Source organism: Nicotiana sylvestris, chromosome 3, assembly GCF_000393655.2.
Source record: "Nicotiana sylvestris chromosome 3, ASM39365v2, whole genome shotgun sequence".
NCBI lineage: Eukaryota > Viridiplantae > Streptophyta > Magnoliopsida > Solanales > Solanaceae > Nicotiana > Nicotiana sylvestris.
The window spans coordinates 219,641,454-219,668,741 of record NC_091059.1 but is presented as its reverse complement, the minus strand read 5'-3'; the positions used below and the strand labels follow the sequence as shown (position 1 = coordinate 219,668,741).

Genomic DNA, 27,288 nt, shown 5'->3' with positions numbered 1-27,288 from the left:
TAACCTCCCATGGACCACCCTAGACTTAGAAAAAGAAAACTACTAGTACAAAAGAAATTATATGGCTAATCATCCTAGTTACTTAATTATTTCATATGCATGCCTTGACAAGTAAAAATGTAAAGAGAGCAGAATAATTAAATCCTTGACAAAAACCAGTACCATATACTATAAAAATTTGTACGTTTTTGAAACCTTTGAAAGATGCTGACATAATTAATTTACATAATCATGAAAATACGAATGTTCAGTAATTAAATATCATTTAAAATAAAAATTAATTAAATAAACTGGTGGGACAATGGTATCCCAAAGTTGTGGTGCATATATACAGTAGGAGTTCATTAGCTGGATGAGATTATTTAATTGATAGAAGCTGCAGCTATACTTGTAGATGAGGGACCAAACCATATAAAAGTTCTTAAAAGACTTCCCACTTAGTACGTACACACAGAGAAAGGACCACTTCTATATATTTTGCAGTGAGATTTGCATGCAGCAACTTGGACTTTACTAACTTAAACCAGCTACTATTTCATTATCAGGGAATTTTTTTTCATTTTAATTAATTTCTTCACGTCTTTCAGTTTATTAAAGGGTAAAAAGGAACTCCACAAATTCTTAAGATTTACTAATGTCTGAAATAGACTATGTATAAGTTCTCAAAAGCACCAATCTTTTGCAAAAAATCATTATAGTTATTAAAAAAGTAACAGTGTATCTGCAGAAGAATGATCAAATCCCAAATAACTGTTCCATTTAGTAACTGGAGAAGGAAAAGTAACAGTGTATCTGCAGAAATTCAACATATATTTAAAATGCTAATTAAAAAACTTAGCTTGCTGCCCTAAGTGGCGAAACTAGGAATTTCCTCAAGGATGTTCAAACTTGAAGGAAGCGAAAAAAAAAATCTGACAAAGAGTATTTACTATATGCTATATACCTCTAAAACTTAATATTTTACCTATATATGCAATAAATTTTTGACGAAGAGTGGTCAGTTGACCACCCTTCAAGACATGTAGCTTCGCCCTTGGCTGCCCATATATACATATATGTATAGATACAAAAAATAAGTTAAAATATATACATAAAATAAGATCAGACTCATTTTAAAATCACTAACTTTTAATCTTGAATTCGCCTCTGAAACATTAGTTCTAACATTAGTTAGACTAAGAATGCCATTGGTCGTCTATTGATGCAGGGCTTTACCTGCTAGTTTTTACAATACTAGCCATCTATTTCGTATTCTGTATTTCATATCTCTTATATTGCTGTTATTTTATTATGCATTTTTATGGTACTAATATATCGTCTCCTGTTGCTTTTTTGAGCCGAGGGTCTCCTGGAAACAGCCTCTCTACCCTTCAGGGTAGGGGTAAGGTTTGCGTACATATTACCCTCCCCAGACCCCACTTGTGGAATTATACTGGGTCGTTGTTGTTGTTGTTGTTGGTCTCTAGAGATAGAAAGATGTATGGATCTTCCCTTAACCACCGTTAAACCCTAACGAAAACAATTAAGAAGATGTTTTTGACAGGCGGCAGCTTTTCTTAATTAGGACTAGAGCTGGCTAAAGTCATAACAGGCCAAAAGCTGATCATTACTGAATTTTGGGTCATAATTGCGCAATTAAGCACCAAATTTTAGAACCCTAGCTAGTTAGCTACAAATCTCGCAAGTTGCTGAAATTAATTTTCAACAAGTAAATGATCCCTAGGTTAAGCAACTATGAACTATATACTTCATTTCCCAATTTCTCACTCTTGCAGATTGAAATGAAACCAAATATAGGGAAGAAATCATAAATGGATGATTACCTCATTGCCCCACAGTTTAAATAAGAAATCATAAATAGAGGATCCCATACAATCTGATATCTTCTGCAGTCCAACAGAATGAATAATGGACTGTGCTACTAACTGCTAACAGCAGCTATTTCAAGCCCACAAACTGTGCGTGTCCCAGCATCATCTTTTCCTTCAGACAAGAGGGGTTGCTCTGATGGTAAGCAACCCCCACTTCCAACCGAGAGGTTGTGAGTTCGAGTCTCCCCAAGAGCAAGGTGGGAAGTTCTTGGAGGGAAGGATGTCGGGGGTCTATTTGGAAACAATCTCTCTACCCTAGAGTAGGGGAAAGGTCTGCGTATACACTACCCTCCCCAGATCCCACTAAATGAGATTATACTGGGTTGTTGTTTTTGTTGTTCATAAGCTCAAAATTGTTGTTCAATTAATTAACCCTCCGTTGCTCTTTTTTAAAAAAAAATAAAAATCGTAAGGAAACATTATGAAAAGCAAAATTTCTCTAAAGAGAGAAGTCTATTAGATACTTAACCAGAGGTTTCGGGTTCAAGTCGTGGGTATAACACCTTTGTTAGAGAGCATTTTACCTCTAATGTGAGACTTCCTAAATCCATTTAGTCGGGTCGATAGAACCTCATTGGTAAGTGCTACAAGATCTCGTTCATTGGAACCCATGGTTATGGACCCAAATTAATCCGTTAGTATGGAACATTTTTTTTTCAAGCGAATCTCCAATACGGATACCGTACACCGAATAGGAATAACATGATGAGAGGAATAACCATAACTTTCAAAAATTCATCTATTTTTGTGGGGCTGGTTAAACGTTTGCCTGGGGTCTATAGTTAATTTGTACAAAGGCATATATTATTGATTAGAATTTAGATGAGCCAACTAGTCTCATCTCGGCACTAAACTCTGCGCAGCCAACTACAGTTATAATTAATTTGAGTTCCTCATAGACCATTTTCAGCCAAAGCTCTCTAGCAAAGCACTAATTAATAAGGAGTCCTTGTGTGAAAAGAAAAAACATCTACATCTACTTTATTGACCAAACTTAAGCGAACAAAGTTGGAGTAAGGGCGTATCAGGATAAAGACAGAAGATTAGGATGATGAAGAATAGAAAATTAGGATGTTTCTTTTTTACTTTTGAAAATAATAATACTACTCCATCCGTTTCAGTTTATGTGAACCTATTTCCTTTTTGGTCCGTTCAAAAAAGAATGACTCCTTTCTAAATTTAGAAACAATTTAGCTTAAACTTACAATTCTACCCTTAAGGAGAAGCTTTTATAATCACACAAATACTCTGGGCCCCTTTTTGACTTGTTTAGGACCATAAATTCCAAAAGTCTTATTTTTCTTAAACTCCGTGTCCAGTCAAACAGGTTCACATAAATTGGAACGGAGGGAGTAGTTAACAAGGAATTATACAGATGATAATAGAGGCAGTACTAAAATGCTAAGTTGTTGGGACTCGGGTGAGTGTGTCCGATGTGCCGGTCTAGAGGTCGAATCCTTTATTTATCTAAATTTTAAGATTCAGGGATACAGATTCATGTACGGATACAGATGTAGGGATTCGGTTAAAAATAATTCAAATATCTAAAATTAGAGTTATAAAAACATGTCTAAATTATGAGACATTATGTGAAAAATTTCAAGGTATTCCGAGAAGGAGAAAATATTGATCAAGAGGAGAATCCGAGAAAGAGATAAAAGAAAATAATTGACATAGAAATTTTTACATACAAGGTATTGTATTTTCTTTAATTTTATTTCACCCTAACTTTTGTTTTGATTTGAAAAAAACATCCTCTCCATCTCGAATTTCTCTGTCGATTTTAGTCAAAGTATCCAAAATCGTTTGACCAGATCCGGTACGGATCCCACACTCACGCTCACACACATGTCGTATCGACATAAATGCGGCATCAAAGGTGAAAAGTCCGAGCAACTTAGCTGAAATATAAAAGAAAATAAGGATCTTGGGGTAGCTCTACTAGTATATATACGTAGTGTCACTTTCAGTTCAGACAGTTATTTCACATAGGCACCCTCAGCCCAATACAGTAATCATAAGTTCCCGACTGCCACACTTCACGATTCACACTTTTACACCTTTCTTCCTTTAATTTCTTCTGAAAGAAAATTGAAAAAGAGGAGAACAGGCAGACGTGATGAATTCAATGATAAATGCACGCGTTCAATTATGCATTACTTTGCAGAAAAAAGCAAACTGCTAGTCCTCCTACATTTCTAGTCATAACCAATTAACCCCACACACACACATCCTAAGACCCTCGATGAGTCAATGGTTAAAAACAAACTTATTTACAAATCGTGTTTACATCAACTTACAATAGTTTGTTATGATAATTAAGTGTTAGATTGAGGTGAGAGTATACATTAATTACCCATGGTTAGTGATATATATATAAAAAGGTGCGTACGAAAGAGTTTATTGATTTAATCTTAACATCAGGTGTGAATTCTTTTCTTTCTTCTGTATAATATGCAATGTGTATGCTTAAGTGCATAAAATCACAGGTTAAAATTTCAGGTGTAATATTTTTTTTTTAATTTCCTTGGAAAAAAATCTAGCTCCGCCACAACTGTTATCTTGATCAAATGAAAATTTCAAAAATTCAACAGCTTATTAAAAAAAATTATGATTAAATGTTTTTTTTAATTAAACCACCATACAATGTTTGGGCATGGTGTTGTATCATCAGTTTAGTTTATGATCACGCCCAACTATGCCTTATAAAAAGGACAATGCGGTCGTTGCAAATATAATCCGGTTTACAAGTTCAGAGTCGAATCCCACAGAGAACTAAGGCTTAGCTACAACTGTTCACTATCACCAAGAAGACAAGCTTGAACAGTTTCTAACTTATAGATATTTAGATTCTTGTGTTTAACTAATTGATTAACAAATTAAAATAATAAATTAACAACTAAAGATACTAAGAGTTAGAGACAAGATTAAGGAGGTCTAGAGTTATGATTTCCCCAATTGTCGGAATCCTTCCCGCTATGTCTTCTATAATTTCGCCTAAGTATTCTCTACCGATCATGAGCACTCTTATTACCGTAAATCTCTCCCGAGTAATCACGATAATTTACTAGACGCACTCTCCTGAGCTACGCTAGCTGGCTTTTGATACAGCTCACTTCATATCGCACCCAAGGCTTCGTTATCCCTAATCCCGCCTTTAAACCCTCGGTTATTGATCCCTTATATACTCTGGGAGTGGTGTTGTTCAACAATTACCTAAATGTGCACTCTCTCCCGAGTTATGCATACTAAATAGGCACAGCTAATTGAGAGCTCTTCAATTAACTACAATAAGAACGTAGTTGAACAAACAGAGAAAAACTATGGCTCAATTATATAAAAACATAACAAGAATTTATCCTACAAAAGGTTCTATCAAAACTCTAGATAACAAATTAGCTATTCATAATAGTATGTAAAACTACGATACTAAAAGTCATAACCAACAATGAAAAATAGGAAGAGGAAGGAAAAACTTGTAGAAGAATTCCCAAGCCTTGCTCCTATTGTGTCTTTGCCTCCTTAGGTCAAATCTATGTCAAAAATATGTCTAATACCTTTCTTGGCCGACTTCCTTGGTTTAATATAGGGTTTAGGGCTTAAAATCCCGTGTTTTGCACTTTAGTCCCTGAAATTTCCGCCTCCTGCCGCGGTTCTACCGCGGTCGCGGTCAAACCGCGGTCAAACATGGCCTCTGCTGCTTCAATTGTCTGCGAGCAGCCCTCAACGCGGTTCTGCCGCGGTCGCGCCAAATCCGCGGTTTTTCACCCTGTTCCCTTTGGAATTTGGAAAAACGTAAAACATGAAAGTTGTAACCCGTTGAGTTATCTTTCCAACCATATATTATGGAGCCCAAATGGAGTTTTTAGCAAAAGGTTATGTTTATTTTACTAGACAGTGCGCAATATGCCTCTTCGAGTTTCCGTTTTGTTGTTTTATCATCCGTTGATCCCCGAACGCGATCCCGGCTTAATTCCTTGAGCTATTACTCAGACTTCAAAGCTCCAAACCACTTAAATTCATTACATAACATCTATATATCTCGGAATCATACCTACAAGGCATAAAACACACAATTAGTGCAAAACACTAGCGATTAAAGCGCAAACTCAACTAAAATGCAGTAAATTAGAGTGTAATAATAGACTAAAATACGTAATTATAGCCTATCATCAACACCCCACACTTAAACCATTGCTCGTCCTCGAACAATCAAACTACATTTTTTTTTATAGACACGGCCTTTTAAAATAATTCTCCTAACTCATCACACCAAGAGTATTTAAAATAGACTAAGCACAAAAGCGTAACATCTTCACCTCAAGATTTGACTCATAAGTACCACGCATTATTCACAATTCACCTACTTACTCTAACATAGAGGTCACTGACATTACCTTTCCTTCATGAATCAAGTGCCCTCACACAACAAAAGAGAGTAGTTCCACACAATAAAATTTAAGAACACTTAGGAACTCAAGAAAGAAAGAATTCACTCACTCTCAGAAATAACATTCATATGCCACAAAAGATGCACCATAAGCTTGCCCGTAGTATACTACTCCACTAATCGAGCTCATTCAATCTTGGATCAATTAGGACTTTATTTGGTTGTAATGTAGGTTGAGGGACGGGTAAGATACATTTAGATATAAGAGTGACTACACCTCCCCAAGCACTTTAATACATACACTTTAATATTTAAAACCCAACTTATGTCAAACCAAAACTCCACCTTCATATCAATGTATATTAACTCCATACTTCTTTAAGCACAATTACATCAAAAGTCACCGCCACAAGAAATATTCTTCACAACAATACAACTTTTTTTTTTCTTTTCTTTCTTTTTCAATTCAAGTGGCTCTTACATTTTTTTAGAAATAGTGCACCTTTCTCCTTATTTCATTAGTTCCACTCAAAAGCCAAACCAACCACCCCACACTTTAACTTTTATAAAGTTCATAACAATTCAAGTGCTCATGAGAGGTGAAAAAGTTCAAAAGATGGTTAATTCAAACAAATGGGTAAGACTTGTAATGTGGTTGCCAAAGAAACAGGATTACAGGCTCAAAGGGGTTAACTACGATACATAACAATTAGGCGGATAAAATATAGATATCTGGCTCAACAAAGAAATGCCTATATCACTTCCAAGACTGAACAAAACTACTATTTCGCTTTGCAAACACACGGGGCAAGTTCTAGGCATCAAATGCAATGCACAGAATACAACAACCCTCACGCACACATGGCACATGACTCACTCAAGATTGGATCATCAAGACACTCTAGTCAAAGCAGTTAAGCAAAGTTAAGATCATACAATTTAAGGTACTTCTACAAGAGTCAAAAACTGAGCCTAAGCGTCACAACCAAAGTACTCACTATTCTCAAGGCATAACAAAGTCAAGAGATATTGCTTCACTTCAAAACACAACATAATGGCTCCTACTCCCAAAAAAAAAGTAACTACACCCGGTTCAAATAAAACCCTTGGAAAAGAACCGTGGTTTAAAGAAAAACCAAGGGGTAATTATTACACTACCTAACAAAAGAAAATCTTTTTGTACTTTTTCTTTAGACTTAAATCCCTCAAGAAAATTGTCTAATAGATCCATCGTCGGGAAAAGTCCAATCTTTTCTATTTAAAAAAAAATTGTTCAATTAAACTAACACAACTAAAATAGCATAGAAAGTCACCCAGACAATCTTCTCACCCCACACTTAAAATTGTCCATTGTCCCCAATGCACACCATAACTAATAAAAAGGGTAAAAGAGACTCCCTGATAGACCAAAGGCCGAAACATTAACAGCTCATGGGGTACTCAGACTTCTCCCAAGCTTGGTCCTTTGTGCGGGTACCTCACACTTAGTTTCAACCATTTGGTTTGCTGTTGCATCCTTCCAATATCTTTGCTTTCCATGCTCCTAGAAAATAAAAAAAATTGACACTACAAAAATCATACAATTAAAAAAAATAAAAAAAAAATAAAAGAAAGCAATAGAGTTAGGTTGCCTCCCAACAAGCGCTTGATTTAACGTCGCGACACGATACGGATCAATTTTTGCCTCCACCTCGAGCTTACGAATTGAACCCCAAATTTTGATTCAAGCTTATGATTATGGTCATGGGGCGGTGGAACGAATCTGACTGGCCCAATAAAATAATGTAGTATTCTGCACTTCTTGGCCTTTAGATGAGGTGTGTAATCCCGACTTTCTGGAAAGAAGAATTCCAGAATGTAAGCACTTTGTTCCTCATTCCTTGACTCCTCAAGTGGCTCGGACGACTCTATTTTCATATCATCATCTAAACACAATGTGGAAAAATGCTTGGAGTGAGGACCAATGCGCTCAACTACATGAACATTGGGACAGTCTACATTCTCAACACTAATGACAATAGAGTCAACTAAATATGTGTCATCAATATCCTTGGTTGACTCTAGTATCTCCTCTATGACATCGGCATCCTCAAAATCTAGATGGTTAGAGTGTTGGGGTTCTACTTTGGATCCCTCCATTGGCACCTCAATTTCCGTCTCTAATGCAAATTGCTCTTGGCTACTATCCATAATATTGACATATTGAGCATTGAAAGCTTCAACTAGTTGACTCACTTGAGCCTCTAAGTCGCGAATAGTTTCATCTTGTCTTTCTACCTGCAGCTGTATTTTACTTTGTTGTTCTATAATGCACTTTAACATATCTTCGATCTTCTTTAGGTCCGCTTCCCTAGGTTCTTTGTTCCTGTTATCCTCACAAGAAAACGTAAAATCATCATAATAAGGGGTTGGGGGAAGATAAGAAATATAAGCACAACCATGAAAGTGACCATCTTGACCACCACACATATCACACACATTCCACACATAAGATTGAGTTGGTGCACATAACTCGCTCTCGGGAATATTTTGATAATTTTGCCAAGGGTAGTTTTCATCACAATATTCGTAAGGAGGATTAAAAGTAGAATTACCAACATCAAAAATTTCATAATTCAATGATGCCATGTTTTTTTTAAATCAACAAGTAAAACAAAAAAAAATCAAATACAAAAAATAAAAATAAAAGTTCAAACTTGAAACCTAGCAATATGTACACCTACAGCTACACCATTAGTTCCCCGGCAACGGTGCCAAAATTTGATCACGCCCAACTATGCCTTATAAAAAGGACAATGCGGTCGTTGCAAATATAATCCGGTTTACAAGTCCGGAGTCGAATCCCACAGAGAACTAAGGCTTAACTACAGTTGTTCACTATCACCAAGAAGACAAGCTTGAACAGTTCCTAACTTATAGATATTTAGATTCTTGTGTTTAACTAATTGATTAACAAATTAAAATAATAAATTAACAACTAAAGATACTAAGAGTTAGAGACAAGATTAAGGAGGTCTAGAGTTATGATTTCCCCAATTGTCGGAATCCTTCCCGCTATGTCTTCTATAATTTCGCCTAAGTATTCTCTACCGATCATGAGCACTCTTATTACCGTAAATCTCTCCCGAGTAATCACGATAATTTACTAGACGCACTCTCCCGAGCTACGCTAGCTGGCTTTTGATACAGCTCACTTCATATCGCACCCAAGGCTTCGTTATCCCTAATCCCGCCTTTAAACCCTCGGTTATTGATCCCTTATATACTCTGGGAGTGGTGTTGTTCAACAATTACCTAAATGTGCACTCTCTCCCGAGTTATGCATACTAAATAGGCACAGCTAATTGAGAGCTCTTCAATTAACTACAATAAGAACGTAGTTGAACAAACAGAGAAAAACTATGGCTCAATTATATAAAAACATAACAAGAATTTATCCTACAAAAGGTTCTATCAAAACTCTAGATAACAAATTAGCTATTCATAATAGTATGTAAAACTACGATACTAAAAGTCATAACCAACAATGAAAAATAGGAAGAGGAAGGAAAAACTTGTAGAAGAATTCCCAAGCCTTGCTCCTATTGTGTCTTTGCCTCCTTAGGTCAAATCTATGTCAAAAATATGTCTAATACCTTTCTTGGCCGACTTCCTTGGTTTAATATAGGGTTTAGGGCTTAAAATCCCGTGTTTTGCACTTTAGTCCCTGAAATTTCCGCCTCCTTCCGCGGTTCTACCGCGGTCGCGGTCAAACCGCGGTCAAACATGGCCTCTGCTGCTTCAATTGTCTGCGAGCAGCCCTCAACGCGGTTCTGCCGCGGTCGCGCCAAATCCGCGGTGTTTCACCCTGTTTCCTTTGGAATTTGGAAAAACGTAAAACTTGAAAGTTGTAACCCTTTGCGTTATCTTTCCAACCATATATTATGGATCCCAAATGGAGTTTTTAGAAAAAAGTTATGTTTATTTTACTAGATAGTGCGCAATATGCCTCTTCGAGTTTTCGTTTTGTTGTTTTATCATCCGTTGATCCCCGAACGCGATCCCGGCTTAATTCCTTGAGCTATTAATCAGATTTCAAAGCTCCAAACCACTTAAATTCATTACATAACATTTATATAGCTCGGAATCATACCTACAAGGCATAAAACACACAATTAGTGCAAAACACTAGCGATTAAAGCGCAAACTCAACTAAAGTGCAGTAAATTAGGGTGTAATAATCGACTAAAATACGTAATTATAGCCTATCATCAACACCCCACACTTAAACCATTGCTCGTCCTCGAGCAATCAAACTACACTTTTTTTATAGACACGACCTTTTTAAATAATTCTCCTAACTCATCACACCAAGAGTATTTAAAATAGACTAAGCACAAAAGCGTAACATCTTCACCTCAAGATTTGACTCATAAGTACCACGCATTATTCACAATTCACCTACTTACTCTAACATAGAGGTCACTGACATTACCTTTCCTTCATGAATCAAGTGCCCTCACACAACAAAAGAGAGTAGTTCCACACAATAAAATTTAAGAACACTTAGGAACTCAAGATAAGAAAGAATTCACTCACTCTCAGAAATAACATTCATATGCCACAAAAGATGCACCATAAGCTTGCCCGTAGTGTACTACTTCACTAATCAAGCTCATTCAATCTTGGATCAATTAGGACTTTATTTGGTTGTAATGTAGGCTGAGGGACGGGTAAGATACATTTGGATATAAGAGTGACTACACCTCCCCAAGCACTTTAATACATACACTTTAATATTTAAAACCCCACTTATGTCAAACCAAAACTCCACCTTCATATCAATGTATATTAACTCCATACTTCTTTAAGCACAATTACATCAAAAGTCACCGCCACAAGAAATATTCTTCACAACAATACAACTCTTTTTTTTCTTTTCTTTCTTTTTCAATTCAAGTGGCTCTTACATTTTTTTAGAAATAGTGCACCTTTCTCCTTATTTCATTAGTTCCACTCAAAAGCCAAACCAACCACCCCACACTTTAACTTTTATAAAGTTCATAACAATTCAAGTGCTCATGAGAGGTGAAAAAGTTCAAAAGATGGTTAATTCAAACAAATGGGTAAGACTTGTAATGTGGTTGCCAAAGAAACAGGATTACAGGCTCAAAGGGGTTAACTACGATACATAACAATTAGGCGGGTAAAATATAGATATCTGGCTCAACAAAGAAATGCCTATATTACTTCCAAGACTGAACAAAACTACTATTTCGCTTTGCAAACACACGGGACAAGTTCTAGGCATCAAATGCAATGCACAGAATACAACAACCCTCACGCACACATGGCACATGACTCACTCAAGATTGGATCATCAAGACACTCTAGTCAAAGCAGTTAAGCAAAGTTAAGATCATACAATTTAAGGTACTATACAAGAGTCAAAAACTGAGCCTAAGCGTCACAACCAAAGTACTCACTATTCTCAAGGCATAACAAAGTCAAGAGATATTGTTTTACTTCAAAACACAACATAATGGCTCCTACTCCCAAAAAAAAAGTAACTACACCCGGTTCAAATAAAACCCTTGGAAAAGAACCGTGGTTTAAAGAAAAACCAAGGGGTAATTATTACACTACCTAACAAAAGAAAATCTTTTTGTACTTTTTCTTTAGACTTAAATCCCTCAAGAAAATTGTCTAATAGATCCATCGTCGGGAAAAGTCCAATCTTTTCTATTTAAAAAAAATTGTTCAATTAAACTAACACAACTAAAATAGCATAGAAAGTCACCCAGACAATCTTCTCACCCCACACTTAAAATTGTGCATTGTTCCCAATGCACACCATAACTAATAAAAAGGGTAAAAGAGACTCCCTGGTAGACCAAAGGCCGAAACATTAACAGCTCATGGGGTACTCAGACGTCTCCCAAGCTTGGTCCTTTGTGCGGGTACCTCACACTTAGTTTCAACCATTTGGTTTGCTGTTGCATCCTTCCAATACCTTTGCTTTCCATGCTCCTAGAAAATAAAAAAAATTGACACTACAAAAATAATACAATTAAAAAAAATAAAAAAAAAATAAAAGAAAGCAATAGAGTTAGGTTGCCTCCCAACAAGCGCATGATTTAACGTCGCGGCACGACACTGATCACTTTTTGCCTCCACCTCGAGCTTATGAATTGAACCCCAAATTTTGATTCAAGCTTATGATTATGGTCATGGGGCGGTGGAACGAATCTGACTGGCCCAATAAAATAATGTAGTATTCTGTACTTCTTGGCCTTTAGATGAGGTGTGTAATCCCGACTTTTTGGAAAGAAGAATTCCAGAATGTAAGCACTTTGTTCCTCATTCCTTGACTCCTCAAGTGGTTCAGACGACTCTATTTTCATATCATCATCTAAACACAATGTGGAAAAATGCCTGGAGTGAGGACCAATGCGCTCAACTACATGAACATTGGGACAGTCTACATTCTCAACACTAATGACAATAGAGTCAACTAAATATGTGTCCTCAATATCCTTGGTTGACTCTAGTATCTCCTCTACGACATCGCCATCCTCAAAATATAGATGGTTAGAGTGTTGGGGTTCTACTTTGGATCCCTCCATTGGCACCTCAATTTCCGTCTCTAATGCAAATTGCCCCTGGCTACTATCCATAATATTGACATATTGAGCATTGAAAGCTTCAACTAGTTGACTCACTTGAGCCTCTAAGTTGCGAATAGTTTCATCTTGTCTTTCTACCTGCAGCTGTATTTTACTTTGTTGTTCTATAATGCACTTTAACATATCTTCGATCTTCTTTAGGTCCGCTTCCCTAGGTTCTTTGTTCCTGTTATCCTCACAAGAAAACGTAAAATCATCATAATAAGGGGTTGGGGGAAGATAAGAAATATAAGCACAACCATGAAAGTGACCATCTTGACCACCACACATATCACACACATTCCACACATAAGATTGAGTTGGTGCACATAACTCGCTCTCGGGAATATTTTGATAATTTTGCCAAGGGTAGTTTTCATCACAATATTCGTAAGGAGGATTAAAAGTAGAATTACCAACATCAAAAATTTCATAATTCAATGATGCCATGTTTTTTTTAAATCAACAAGTAAAACAAAAAAAAATCAAATACAAAAAATAAAAATAAAAGTTCAAACTTGAAACCTAGCAATATGTACACCTACAGCTACACCATTAGTTCCCCGGCAACGGTGCCAAAATTTGATCACGCCCAACTATGCCTTATAAAAAGGACAATGCGGTCGTTGCAAATATAATCCGGTTTACAAGTCCGGAGTCGAATCCCACAGAGAACTAAGGCTTAACTACAGTTGTTCACTATCACCAAGAAGACAAGCTTGAACAGTTTCTAACTTATAGATATTTAGATTCTTGTGTTTAACTAATTGATTAACAAATTAAAATAATAAATTAACAACTAAAGATACTAAGAGTTAGAGACAAGATTAAGGAGGTCTAGAGTTATGATTTCCCCAATTGTCGGAATCCTTCCCGCTATGTCTTCTATAATTTCGCCTAAGTATTCTCTACCGATTATGAGCACTCTTATTACCATAAATCTCTCCCGAGTAATCACGATAATTTACTAGACGCACTCTCCCGAGCTACGCTAGCTGGCTTTTGATACAGCTCACTTCATATCGCACCCAAGGCTTCGTTATCCCTAATCCCGCCTTTAAACCCTCGGTTATTGATCCCTTATATACTCTGGGAGTGGTGTTGTTCAACAATTACCTAAATGTGCACTCTCTCCCGAGTTATGCATACTAAATAGGCACAGCTAATTGAGAGCTCTTCAATTAACTACAATAAGAACGTAGTTGAACAAACAGAGAAAAACTATGGCTCAATTATATAAAAACATAACAAGAATTTATCCTACAAAAGGTTCTATCAAAACTCTAGATAACAAATTAGCTATTCATAATAGTATGTAAAACTACGATACTAAAAGTCATAACCAACAATGAAAAATAGGAAGAGGAAGGAAAAACTTGTAGAAGAATTCCCAAGCCTTGCTCCTATTGTGTCTTTGCCTCCTTAGGTCAAATCTATGTCAAAAATATGTCTAATACCTTTCTTGGCCGACTTCCTTGGTTTAATATAGGGTTTAGGGCTTAAAATCCCGTGTTTTGCACTTTAGTCCCTGAAATTTCCGCCTCCTTCCGCGGTTCTACCGCGGTCGCGGTCAAACCGCGGTCAAACATGGCCTCTGCTGCTTCAATTGTCTGCGAGCAGCCCTCAACGCGGTTCTGCCGCGGTCGCGCCAAATCCGCGGTGTTTCACCCTGTTTCCTTTGGAATTTGGAAAAACGTAAAACTTGAAAGTTGTAACCCTTTGCGTTATCTTTCCAACCATATATTATGGATCCCAAATGGAGTTTTTAGAAAAAAGTTATGTTTATTTTACTAGATAGTGCGCAATATGCCTCTTCGAGTTTTCGTTTTGTTGTTTTATCATCCGTTGATCCCCGAACGCGATCCCGGCTTAATTCCTTGAGCTATTAATCAGATTTCAAAGCTCCAAACCACTTAAATTCATTACAAAACATTTATATAGCTCGGAATCATACCTACAAGGCATAAAACACACAATTAGTGCAAAACACTAGCGATTAAAGCGCAAATTCAACTAAAGTGCAGTAAATTAGGGTGTAATAATCGACTAAAATACGTAATTATAGCCTATCATCAACACCCCACACTTAAACCATTGCTCGTCCTCGAGCAATCAAACTACACTTTTTTTTATAGACACGACCTTTTTAAATAATTCTCCTAACTCATCACACCAAGAGTATTTAAAATAGACTAAGCACAAAAGTGTAACATCTTCACCTCAAGATTTGACTCATAAGTACCACGCATTATTCACAATTCACCTACTTACTCTAACATAGAGGTCACTGACATTACCTTTCCTTCATGAATCAAGTGCCCTCACACAACAAAAGAGAGTAGTTCCACACAATAAAATTTAAGAACACTTAGGAACTCAAGATAAGAAAGAATTCACTCACTCTCAGAAATAACATTCATATGCCACAAAAGATGCACCATAAGCTTGCCCGTAGTGTACTACTTCACTAATCAAGCTCATTCAATCTTGGATCAATTAGGACTTTATTTGGTTGTAATGTAGGCTGAGGGACGGGTAAGATACATTTGGATATAAGAGTGACTACACCTCCCCAAGCACTTTAATACATACACTTTAATATTTAAAACCCCACTTATGTCAAACCAAAACTCCACCTTCATATCAATGTATATTAACTCCATACTTCTTTAAGCACAATTACATCAAAAGTCACCGCCACAAGAAATATTCTTCACAACAATACAACTCTTTTTTTTCTTTTCTTTCTTTTTCAATTCAAGTGGCTCTTACATTTTTTTAGAAATAGTGCACCTTTCTCCTTATTTCATTAGTTCCACTCAAAAGCCAAACCAACCACCCCACACTTTAACTTTTATAAAGTTCATAACAATTCAAGTGCTCATGAGAGGTGAAAAAGTTCAAAAGATGGTTAATTCAAACAAATGGGTAAGGCTTGTAATGTGGTTGCCAAAGAAACAGGATTACAGGCTCAAATGGGTTAACTACGATACATAACAATTAGGCGGGTAAAATATAGATATCTGGCTCAACAAAGAAATGCCTATATTACTTCCAAGACTGAACAAAACTACTATTTCGCTTTGCAAACACACGGGGCAAGTTCTAGGCATCAAATGCAATGCACAGAATACAACAACCCTCACGCACACATGGCACATGACTCACTCAAGATTGGATCATCAAGACACTCTAGTCAAAGCAGTTAAGCAAAGTTAAGATCATACAATTTAAGGTACTATACAAGAGTCAAAAACTGAGCCTAAGCGTCACAACCAAAGTACTCACTATTCTCAAGGCATAACAAAGTCAAGAGATATTGTTTCACTTCAAAACACAACATAATGGCTCCTACTCCCAAAAAAAAAGTAACTACACCCGGTTCAAATAAAACCCTTGGAAAAGAACCGTGGTTTAAAGAAAAACCAAGGGGTAATTATTACACTACCTAACAAAAGAAAATCTTTTTGTACTTTTTCTTTAGACTTAAATCCCTCAAGAAAATTGTCTAATAGATCCATCGTCGGGAAAAGTCCAATCTTTTCTATTTAAAAAAAATTGTTCAATTAAACTAACACAACTAAAATAGCATAGAAAGTCACCCAGACAATCTTCTCACCCCACACTTAAAATTGTGCATTGTTCCCAATGCACACCATAACTAATAAAAAGGGTAAAAGAGACTCCCTGGTAGACCAAAGGCCGAAACATTAACAGCTCATGGGGTACTCAGACGTCTCCCAAGCTTGGTCCTTTGTGCGGGTACCTCATACTTAGTTTCAACCATTTGGTTTGCTGTTGCATCCTTCCAATACCTTTGCTTTCCATGCTCCTAGAAAATAAAAAAAATTGACACTACAAAAATAATACAATTAAAAAAAATAAAAAAATAAATAAAAGAAAGCAATAGAGTTAGGTTGCCTCCCAACAAGCGCATGATTTAACGTCGCGGCACGACACTGATCACTTTTTGCCTCCACCTCGAGCTTATGAATTGAACCCCAAATTTTGATTCAAGCTTATGATTATGGTCATGGGGCGGTGGAACGAATCTGACTGGCCCAATAAAATAATGTAGTATTCTGTACTTCTTGGCCTTTAGATGAGGTGTGTAATCCTGACTTTTTGGAAAGAAGAATTCCAGAATGTAAGCACTTTGTTCCTCATTCCTTGACTCCTCAAGTGGTTCGGACGACTCTATTTTCATATCATCATCTAAACACAATGTGGAAAAATGCCTGGAGTGAGGACCAATGCGCTCAACTACATGAACATTGAGACAGTCTACATTCTCAACACTAATGACAATAGAGTCAACTAAATATGTGTCCTCAATATCCTTGGTTGACTCTAGTATCTCCTCTACGACATCGCCATCCTCAAAATATAGATGGTTAGAGTGTTGGGGTTCTACTTTGGATCCCTCCATTGGCACCTCAATTTCCGTCTCTAATGCAAATTGCCCCTGGCTACTATCCATAATATTGACATATTGAGCATTGAAAGCTTCAACTAGTTGACTCACTTGAGCCTCTAAGTTGCGAATAGTTTCATCTTGTCTTTCTACCTGCAGCTGTATTTTACTTTGTTGTTCTATAATGCACTTTAACATATCTTCGATCTTCTTTAGGTCCGCTTCCCTAGGTTCTTTGTTCCTGTTATCCTCACAAGAAAACGTAAAATCATCATAATAAGGGGTTGGGGGAAGATAAGAAATATAAGCACAACCATGAAAGTGACCATCTTGACCACCACACATATCACACACATTCCACACATAAGATTGAGTTGGTGCACATAACTCGCTCTCGGGAATATTTTGATAATTTTGCCAAGGGTAGTTTTCATCACAATATTCGTAAGGAGGATTAAAAGTAGAATTACCAACATCAAAAATTTCATAATTCAATGATGCCATGTTTTTTTTAAATCAACAAGTAAAACAAAAAAAAATCAAATACAAAAAATAAAAATAAAAGTTCAAACTTGAAACCTAGCAATATGTACACCTACAGCTACACCATTAGTTCCCCGGCAACGGTGCCAAAATTTGATCACGCCCAACTATGCCTTATAAAAAGGACAATGCGGTCGTTGCAAATATAATCCAGTTTACAAGTCCGGAGTCGAATCCCACAGAGAACTAAGGCTTAACTACAGCTGTTCACTATCACCAAGAAGACAAGCTTGAACAGTTCCTAACTTATAGATATTTAGATTCTTGTGTTTAACTAATTGATTAACAAATTAAAATAATAAATTAACAACTAAAGATACTAAGAGTTAGAGACAAGATTAAGGAGGTCTAGAGTTATGATTTCCCCAATTGTCGGAATCCTTCCCGCTATGTCTTCTATAATTTCGCCTAAGTATTCTCTACCGATCATGAGCACTCTTATTACCGTAAATCTCTCCCGAGTAATCACGATAATTTACTAGACGCACTCTCCCGAGCTACGCTAGCTGGCTTTTGATACAGCTCACTTCATATCGCACCCAAGGCTTCGTTATCCCTAATCCCGCCTTTAAACCCTCGGTTATTGATCCCTTATATACTCTGGGAGTGGTGTTGTTCAACAATTACCTAAATGTGCACTCTCTCCCGAGTTATGTATACTAAATAGGCACAGCTAATTGAGAGCTCTTCAATTAACTACAATAAGAACGTAGTTGAACAAACAGAGAAAAACTATGGCTCAATTATATAAAAACATAACAAGAATTTATCCTACAAAAGGTTCTATCAAAACTCTAGATAACAAATTAGCTATTCATAATAGTATGTAAAACTACGATACTAAAAGTCATAACCAACAATGAAAAATAGGAAGAGGAAGGAAAAACTTGTAGAAGAATTCCCAAGCCTTGCTCCTATTGTGTCTTTGCCTCCTTAGGTCAAATCTATGTCAAAAATATGTCTAATACCTTTCTTGGCCGACTTCCTTGGTTTAATATAGGGTTTAGGGCTTAAAATCCCGTGTTTTGCACTTTAGTCCCTGAAATTTCCGCCTCCTTCCGCGGTTCTACCGCGGTCGCGGTCAAACCGCGGTCAAACATGGCCTCTGCTGCTTCAATTGTCTGCGAGCAGCCCTCAACGCGGTTCTGCCGCGGTCGCGCCAAATCCGCGATGTTTCACCCTGTTTCCTTTGGAATTTGGAAAAACGTAAAACTTGAAAGTTGTAACCCTTTGCGTTATCTTTCCAACCATATATTATGGATCCCAAATGGAGTTTTTAGAAAAAAGTTATGTTTATTTTACTAGATAGTGCGCAATATGCCTCTTCGAGTTTTCGTTTTGTTGTTTTATCATCCGTTGATCCCCGAACGCGATCCCGGCTTAATTCCTTGAGCTATTAATCAGATTTCAAAGCTCCAAACCACTTAAATTCATTACATAACATTTATATAGCTCGGAATCATACCTACAAGGCATAAAACACACAATTAGTGCAAAACACTAGCGATTAAAGCGCAAACTCAACTAAAGTGCAGTAAATTAGGGTGTAATAATCGACTAAAATACGTAATTATAGCCTATCATCAACACCCCACACTTAAACCATTGCTCGTCCTCGAGCAATCAAACTACATTTTTTTTTATAGACACGACCTTTTTAAATAATTCTCCTAACTCATCACACCAAGAGTATTTAAAATAGACTAAGCACAAAAGCGTAACATCTTCACCTCAAGATTTGACTCATAAGTACCACGCATTATTCACAATTCACCTACTTACTCTAACATAGAGGTCACTGACATTACCTTTCCTTCATGAATCAAGTGCCCTCACACAACAAAAGAGAGTAGTTCCACACAATAAAATTTAAGAACACTTAGGAACTCAAGATAAGAAAGAATTCACTCACTCTCAGAAATAACATTCATATGCCACAAAAGATGCACCATAAGCTTGCCCGTAGTGTACTACTTCACTAATCAAGCTCATTCAATCTTGGATCAATTAGGACTTTATTTGGTTGTAATGTAGGCTGAGGGACGGGTAAGATACATTTGGATATAAGAGTGACTACACCTCCCCAAGCACTTTAATACATACACTTTAATATTTAAAACCCCACTTATGTCAAACCAAAACTCCACCTTCATATCAATGTATATTAACTCCATACTTCTTTAAGCACAATTACATCAAAAGTCACCGCCACAAGAAATATTCTTCACAACAATACAACTCTTTTTTTTCTTTTCTTTCTTTTTCAATTCAAGTGGCTCTTACATTTTTTTAGAAATAGTGCACCTTTCTCCTTATTTCATTAGTTCCACTCAAAAGCCAAACCAACCACCCCACACTTTAACTTTTATAAAGTTCATAACAATTCAAGTGCTCATGAGAGGTGAAAAAGTTCAAAAGATGGTTAATTCAAACAAATGGGTAAGGCTTGTAATGTGGTTGCCAAAGAAACAGGATTACAGGCTCAAAGGGGTTAACTACGATACATAACAATTAGGCGGGTAAAATATAGATATCTGGCTCAACAAAGAAATGCCTATATTACTTCCAAGACTGAACAAAACTACTATTTCGCTTTGCAAACACACGGGGCAAGTTCTAGGCATCAAATGCAATGCACAGAATACAACAACCCTCACGCACACATGGCACATGACTCACTCAAGATTGGATCATCAAGACACTCTAGTCAAAGCAGTTAAGCAAAGTTAAGATCATACAATTTAAGGTACTATACAAGAGTCAAAAACTGAGCCTAAGCGTCACAACCAAAGTACTCACTATTCTCAAGGCATAACAAAGTCAAGAGATATTGTTTCACTTCAAAACACAACATAATGGCTCCTACTCCCAAAAAAAAAGTAACTACACCCGGTTCAAATAAAACCCTTGGAAAAGAACCGTGGTTTAAAGAAAAACCAAGGGGTAATTATTACACTACCTAACAAAAGAAAATCTTTTTGTACTTTTTCTTTAGACTTAAATCCCTCAAGAAAATTGTCTAATAGATCCATCGTCGGGAAAAGTCCAATCTTTTCTATTTAAAAAAAATTGTTCAATTAAACTAACACAACTAAAATAGCATAGAAAGTCACCCAGACAATCTTCTCACCCCACACTTAAAATTGTGCATTGTTCCCAATGCACACCATAACTAATAAAAAGGGTAAAAGAGACTCCCTGGTAGACCAAAGGCCGAAACATTAACAGCTCATGGGGTACTCAGACGTCTCCCAAGCTTGGTCCTTTGTGCGGGTACCTCATACTTAGTTTCAACCATTTGGTTTGCTGTTGCATCCTTCCAATACCTTTGCTTTCCATGCTCCTAGAAAATAAAAAAAATTGACACCACAAAAATAATACAATTAAAAAAAATAAAAAAATAAATAAAAGAAAGCAATAGAGTTAGGTTGCCTCACAACAAGCGCATGATTTAACGTCGCGGCACGACACTGATCACTTTTTGCCTCCACCTCGAGCTTATGAATTGAACCCCAAATTTTGATTCAAGCTTATGATTATGGTCATGGGGCGGTGGAACGAATCTGACTGGCCCAATAAAATAATGTAGTATTCTGTACTTCTTGGCCTTTAGATGAGGTGTGTAATCCCGACTTTTTGGAAAGAAGAATTCCAGAATGTAAGCACTTTGTTCCTCATTCCTTGACTCCTCAAGTGGTTCGGACGACTCTATTTTCATATCATCATCTAAACACAATGTGGAAAAATGCCTGGAGTGAGGACCAATGCGCTCAACTACATGAACATTGGGACAGTCTACATTCTTAACACTAATGACAATAGAGTCAACTAAATATGTGTCCTCAATATCCTTGGTTGACTCTAGTATCTCCTCTACGACATCGCCATCCTCAAAATATAGATGGTTAGAGTGTTGGGGTTCTACTTTGGATCCCTCCATTGGCACCTCAATTTCCGTCTCTAATGCAAATTGTCCCTGGCTACTATCCATAATATTGACATATTGAGCATTGAAAGCTTCAACTAGTTGACTCACTTGAGCCTCTAAGTTGCGAATAGTTTCATCTTGTCTTTCTACCTGCAGCTGTATTTTACTTTGTTGTTCTATAATGCACTTTAACATATCTTCGATCTTCTTTAGGTCCGCTTCCCTAGGTTCTTTGTTCCTGTTATCCTCACAAGAAAACGTAAAATCATCATAATAAGGGGTTGGGGGAAGATAAGAAATATAAGCACAACCATGAAAGTGACCATCTTGACCACCACACATATCACACACATTCCACACATAAGATTGAGTTGGTGCACATAACTCGCTCTCGGGAATATTTTGATAATTTTGCCAAGGGTAGTTTTCATCACAATATTCGTAAGGAGGATTAAAAGTAGAATTACCAACATCAAAAATTTCATAATTCAATGATGCCATGTTTTTTTTAAATCAACAAGTAAAACAAAAAAAAATCAAATACAAAAAATAAAAATAAAAGTTCAAACTTGAAACCTAGCAATATGTACACCTACAGCTACACCATTAGTTCCCCGGCAACGGTGCCAAAATTTGATCACGCCCAACTATGCCTTATAAAAAGGACAATGCGGTCGTTGCAAATATAATCCGGTTTACAAGTCCGGAGTCGAATCCCACAGAGAACTAAGGCTTAACTACAGTTGTTCACTATCACCAAGAAGACAAGCTTGAACAGTTCCTAACTTATAGATATTTAGATTCTTGTGTTTAACTAATTGATTAACAAATTAAAATAATAAATTAACAACTAAAGATACTAAGAGTTAGAGACAAGATTAAGGAGGTCTAGAGTTATGATTTCCCCAATTGTCGGAATCCTTCCCGCTATGTCTTCTATAATTTCGCCTAAGTATTCTCTACCGATCATGAGCACTCTTATTACCGTAAATCTCTCCCGAGTAATCACGATAATTTACTAGACGCACTCTCCCGAGCTACGCTAGCTGGCTTTTGATACAGCTCACTTCATATCGCACCCAAGGCTTCGTTATCCCTAATCCCGCCTTTAAACCCTCGGTTATTGATCCCTTATATACTCTGGGAGTGGTGTTGTTCAACAATTACCTAAATGTGCACTCTCTCCCGAGTTATGCATACTAAATAGGCACAGCTAATTGAGAGCTCTTCAATTAACTACAATAAGAACGTAGTTGAACAAACAGAGAAAAACTATGGCTCAATTATATAAAAACATAACAAGAATTTATCCTACAAAAGGTTCTATCAAAACTCTAGATAACAAATTAGCTATTCATAATAGTATGTAAAACTACGATACTAAAAGTCATAACCAACAATGAAAAATAGGAAGAGGAAGGAAAAACTTGTAGAAGAATTCCCAAGCCTTGCTCCTATTGTGTCTTTGCCTCCTTAGGTCAAATCTATGTCAAAAATATGTCTAATACCTTTCTTGGCCGACTTCCTTGGTTTAATATAGGGTTTAGGGCTTAAAATCCCGTGTTTTGCACTTTAGTCCCTGAAATTTCCGCCTCCTTCCGCGGTTCTACCGCGGTCGCGGTCAAACCGCGGTCAAACATGGCCTCTGCTGCTTCAATTGTCTGCGAGCAGCCCTCAACGCGGTTCTGCCGCGGTCGCGCCAAATCCGCGGTGTTTCACCCTGTTTCCTTTGGAATTTGGAAAAACGTAAAACTTGAAAGTTGTAACCCTTTGCGTTATCTTTCCAACCATATATTATGGATCCCAAATGGAGTTTTTAGAAAAAAGTTATGTTTATTTTACTAGATAGTGCGCAATATGCCTCTTCGAGTTTTCGTTTTGTTGTTTTATCATCCGTTGATCCCCGGACGCGATCCCGGCTTAATTCCTTGAGCTATTAATCAGATTTCAAAGCTCCAAACCACTTAAATTCATTACATAACATTTATATAGCTCGGAATCATACCTACAAGGCATAAAACACACAATTAGTGCAAAACACTAGCGATTAAAGCGCAAACTCAACTAAAGTGCAGTAAATTAGGGTGTAATAATCGACTAAAATACGTAATTATAGCCTATCATCAACACCCCACACTTAAACCATTGCTCGTCCTCGAGCAATCAAACTACACTTTTTTTTATAGACACGACCTTTTTAAATAATTCTCCTAACTCATCACACCAAGAGTATTTAAAATAGACTAAGCACAAAAGCGTAACATCTTCACCTCAAGATTTGACTCATAAGTACCACGCATTATTCACAATTCACCTACTTACTCTAACATAGAGGTCACTGACATTACCTTTCCTTCATGAATCAAGTGCCCTCACACAACAAAAGAGAGTAGTTCCACACAATAAAATTTAAGAACACTTAGGAACTCAAGATAAGAAAGAATTCACTCACTCTCAGAAATAACATTCATATGCCACAAAAGATGCACCATAAGCTTGCCCGTAGTGTACTACTTCACTAATCAAGCTCATTCAATCTTGGATCAATTAGGACTTTATTTGGTTGTAATGTAGGCTGAGGGACGGGTAAGATACATTTGGATATAAGAGTGACTACACCTCCCCAAGCACTTTAATACATACACTTTAATATTTAAAACCCCACTTATGTCAAACCAAAACTCCACCTTCATATCAATGTATATTAACTCCATACTTCTTTAAGCACAATTACATCAAAAGTCACCGCCACAAGAAATATTCTTCACAACAATACAACTCTTTTTTTTCTTTTCTTTCTTTTTCAATTCAAGTGGCTCTTACATTTTTTTAGAAATAGTGCACCTTTCTCCTTATTTCATTAGTTCCACTCAAAAGCCAAACCAACCACCCCACACTTTAACTTTTATAAAGTTCATAACAATTCAAGTGCTCATGAGAGGTGAAAAAGTTCAAAAGATGGTTAATTCAAACAAATGGGTAAGGCTTGTAATGTGGTTGCCAAAGAAACAGGATTACAGGCTCAAAGGGGTTAACTACGATACATAACAATTAGGCGGGTAAAATATAGATATCTGGCTCAACAAAGAAATGCCTATATTACTTCCAAGACTGAACAAAACTACTATTTCGCTTTGCAAACACACGGGGCAAGTTCTAGGCATCAAATGCAATGCACAGAATACAACAACCCTCACGCACACATGGCACATGACTCACTCAAGATTGGATCATCAAGACACTCTAGTCAAAGCAGTTAAGCAAAGTTAAGATCATACAATTTAAGGTACTATACAAGAGTCAAAAACTGAGTCTAAGCGTCACAACCAAAGTACTCACTATTCTCAAGGCATAACAAAGTCAAGAGATATTGTTTCACTTCAAAACACAACATAATGGCTCCTACTCCCAAAAAAAAAGTAACTACACCCGGTTCAAATAAAACCCTTGGAAAAGAACCGTGGTTTAAAGAAAAACCAAGGGGTAATTATTACACTACCTAACAAAAGAAAATCTTTTTGTACTTTTTCTTTAGACTTAAATCCCTCAAGAAAATTGTCTAATAGATCCATCGTCGGGAAAAGTCCAATCTTTTCTATTTAAAAAAAATTGTTCAATTAAACTAACACAACTAAAATAGCATAGAAAGTCACCCAGACAATCTTCTCACCCCACACTTAAAATTGTGCATTGTTCCCAATGCACACCATAACTAATAAAAAGGGTAAAAGAGACTCCCTGGTAGACCAAAGGCCGAAACATTAACAGCTCATGGGGTACTCAGACGTCTCCCAAGCTTGGTCCTTTGTGCGGGTACCTCATACTTAGTTTCAACCATTTGGTTTGCTGTTGCATCCTTCCAATACCTTTGCTTTCCATGCTCCTAGAAAATAAAAAAAATTGACACTACAAAAATAATACAATTAAAAAAAATAAAAAAATAAATAAAAGAAAGCAATAGAGTTAGGTTGCCTCACAACAAGCGCATGATTTAACGTCGCGGCACGACACTGATCACTTTTTGCCTCCACCTCGAGCTTATGAATTGAACCCCAAATTTTGATTCAAGCTTATGATTATGGTCATGGGGCGGTGGAACGAATCTGACTGGCCCAATAAAATAATGTAGTATTCTGTACTTCTTGGCCTTTAGATGAGGTGTGTAATCCCGACTTTTTGGAAAGAAGAATTCCAGAATGTAAGCACTTTGTTCCTCATTCCTTGACTCCTCAAGTGGTTCGGACGACTCTATTTTCATATCATCATCTAAACACAATGTGGAAAAATGCCTGGAGTGAGGACCAATGCGCTCAACTACATGAACATTGGGACAGTCTACATTCTCAACACTAATGACAATAGAGTCAACTAAATATGTGTCCTCAATATCCTTGGTTGACTCTAGTATCTCCTCTACGACATCGCCATCCTCAAAATATAGATGGTTAGAGTGTTGGGGTTCTACTTTGGATCCCTCCATTGGCACCTCAATTTCCGTCTCTAATGCAAATTGCCCCTGGCTACTATCCATAATATTGACATATTGAGCATTGAAAGCTTCAACTAGTTGACTCACTTGAGCCTCTAAGTTGCGAATAGTTTCATCTTGTCTTTCTACCTGCAGCTGTATTTTACTTTGTTGTTCTATAATGCACTTTAACATATCTTCGATCTTCTTTAGGTTCGCTTCCCTAGGTTCTTTGTTCCTGTTATCCTCACAAGAAAACGTAAAATCATCATAATAAGGGGTTGGGGGAAGATAAGAAATATAAGCACAACCATGAAAGTGACCATCTTGACCACCACACATATCACACACATTACACACATAAGATTGAGTTGGTGCACATAACTCGCTCTCGGAAATATTTTGATAATTTTGCCAAGGGTAGTTTTCATCACAATATTCGTAAGGAGGATTATAAGTAGATTTACCAACATCAAAAATTTCATAATTCAATGATGCCATGTTTTTTTTAAATCAACAAGTAAAACAAAAAAAAATCAAATACAAAAAATAAAAATAAAAGTTCAAACTTGAAACCTAGCAATATGTACACCTACAGCTACACCATTAGTTCCCCGGCAACGGCGCCAAAATTTGATCACGCCCAACTATGCCTTATAAAAAGGACAATGCGGTCGTTGCAAATATAATCCGGTTTACAAGTCCGGAGTCGAATCCCACAGAGAACTAAGGCTTAACTACAGCTATTCACTATCACCAAGAAGACAAGCTTGAACAGTTTCTAACTTATAGATATTTAGATTCTTGTGTTTAACTAATTGATTAACAAATTAAAATAATAAATTAACAACTAAAGATACTAAGAGTTAGAGACAAGATTAAGGAGGTCTAGAGTTATGATTTCCCCAATTGTCGGAATCCTTCCCGCTATGTCTTCTATAATTTCGCCTAAGTATTCTCTACCGATCATGAGCACTCTTATTACCATAAATCTCTCCCGAGTAATCACGACAATTTACTAGACGCACTC

At 36.8% G+C, this 27,288-nt stretch overlaps 1 protein-coding gene across 1 annotated transcript; it reads right to left on the bottom strand.

The window, feature by feature from the left end:
- Positions 1-11,580: 11,580 nt before the first annotated feature.
- Positions 11,581-26,453, bottom strand: LOC138888695 (putative WEB family protein At1g65010, chloroplastic). The gene is made up of 7 exons (XM_070170607.1): positions 26,130-26,453; positions 25,615-25,673; positions 21,612-22,028; positions 17,194-17,560; positions 16,679-16,737; positions 12,593-13,092; positions 11,581-11,630 (listed from the first exon to the last, which is right to left on the bottom strand). The coding sequence occupies exons 1-7, from the start codon at positions 26,451-26,453 to the stop codon at positions 11,581-11,583; spliced, it is 1,776 nt and encodes a 591-aa protein (XP_070026708.1).
- Between the last annotated feature and the right edge of the window lie 835 nt (positions 26,454-27,288).

Coding starts and splice junctions, on each gene's coding strand:
- LOC138888695 (XM_070170607.1), bottom strand. CDS start 26,453: ATGTTAAAGTGCATTATAGAACAACAAAGTAAAATACAGCTGCAGGTA. Junction 25,674..26,129: donor TTGTCATTAGTGTTGAGAAT/GTAGACTGTCCC, acceptor TTTATTTTCTAG/GAGCATGGAAAGCAAAGGTA. Junction 13,093..16,678: donor AACCAAATGGTTGAAACTAA/GTATGAGGTACC, acceptor TGAGGATAACAG/GAACAAAGAACCTAGGGAAG.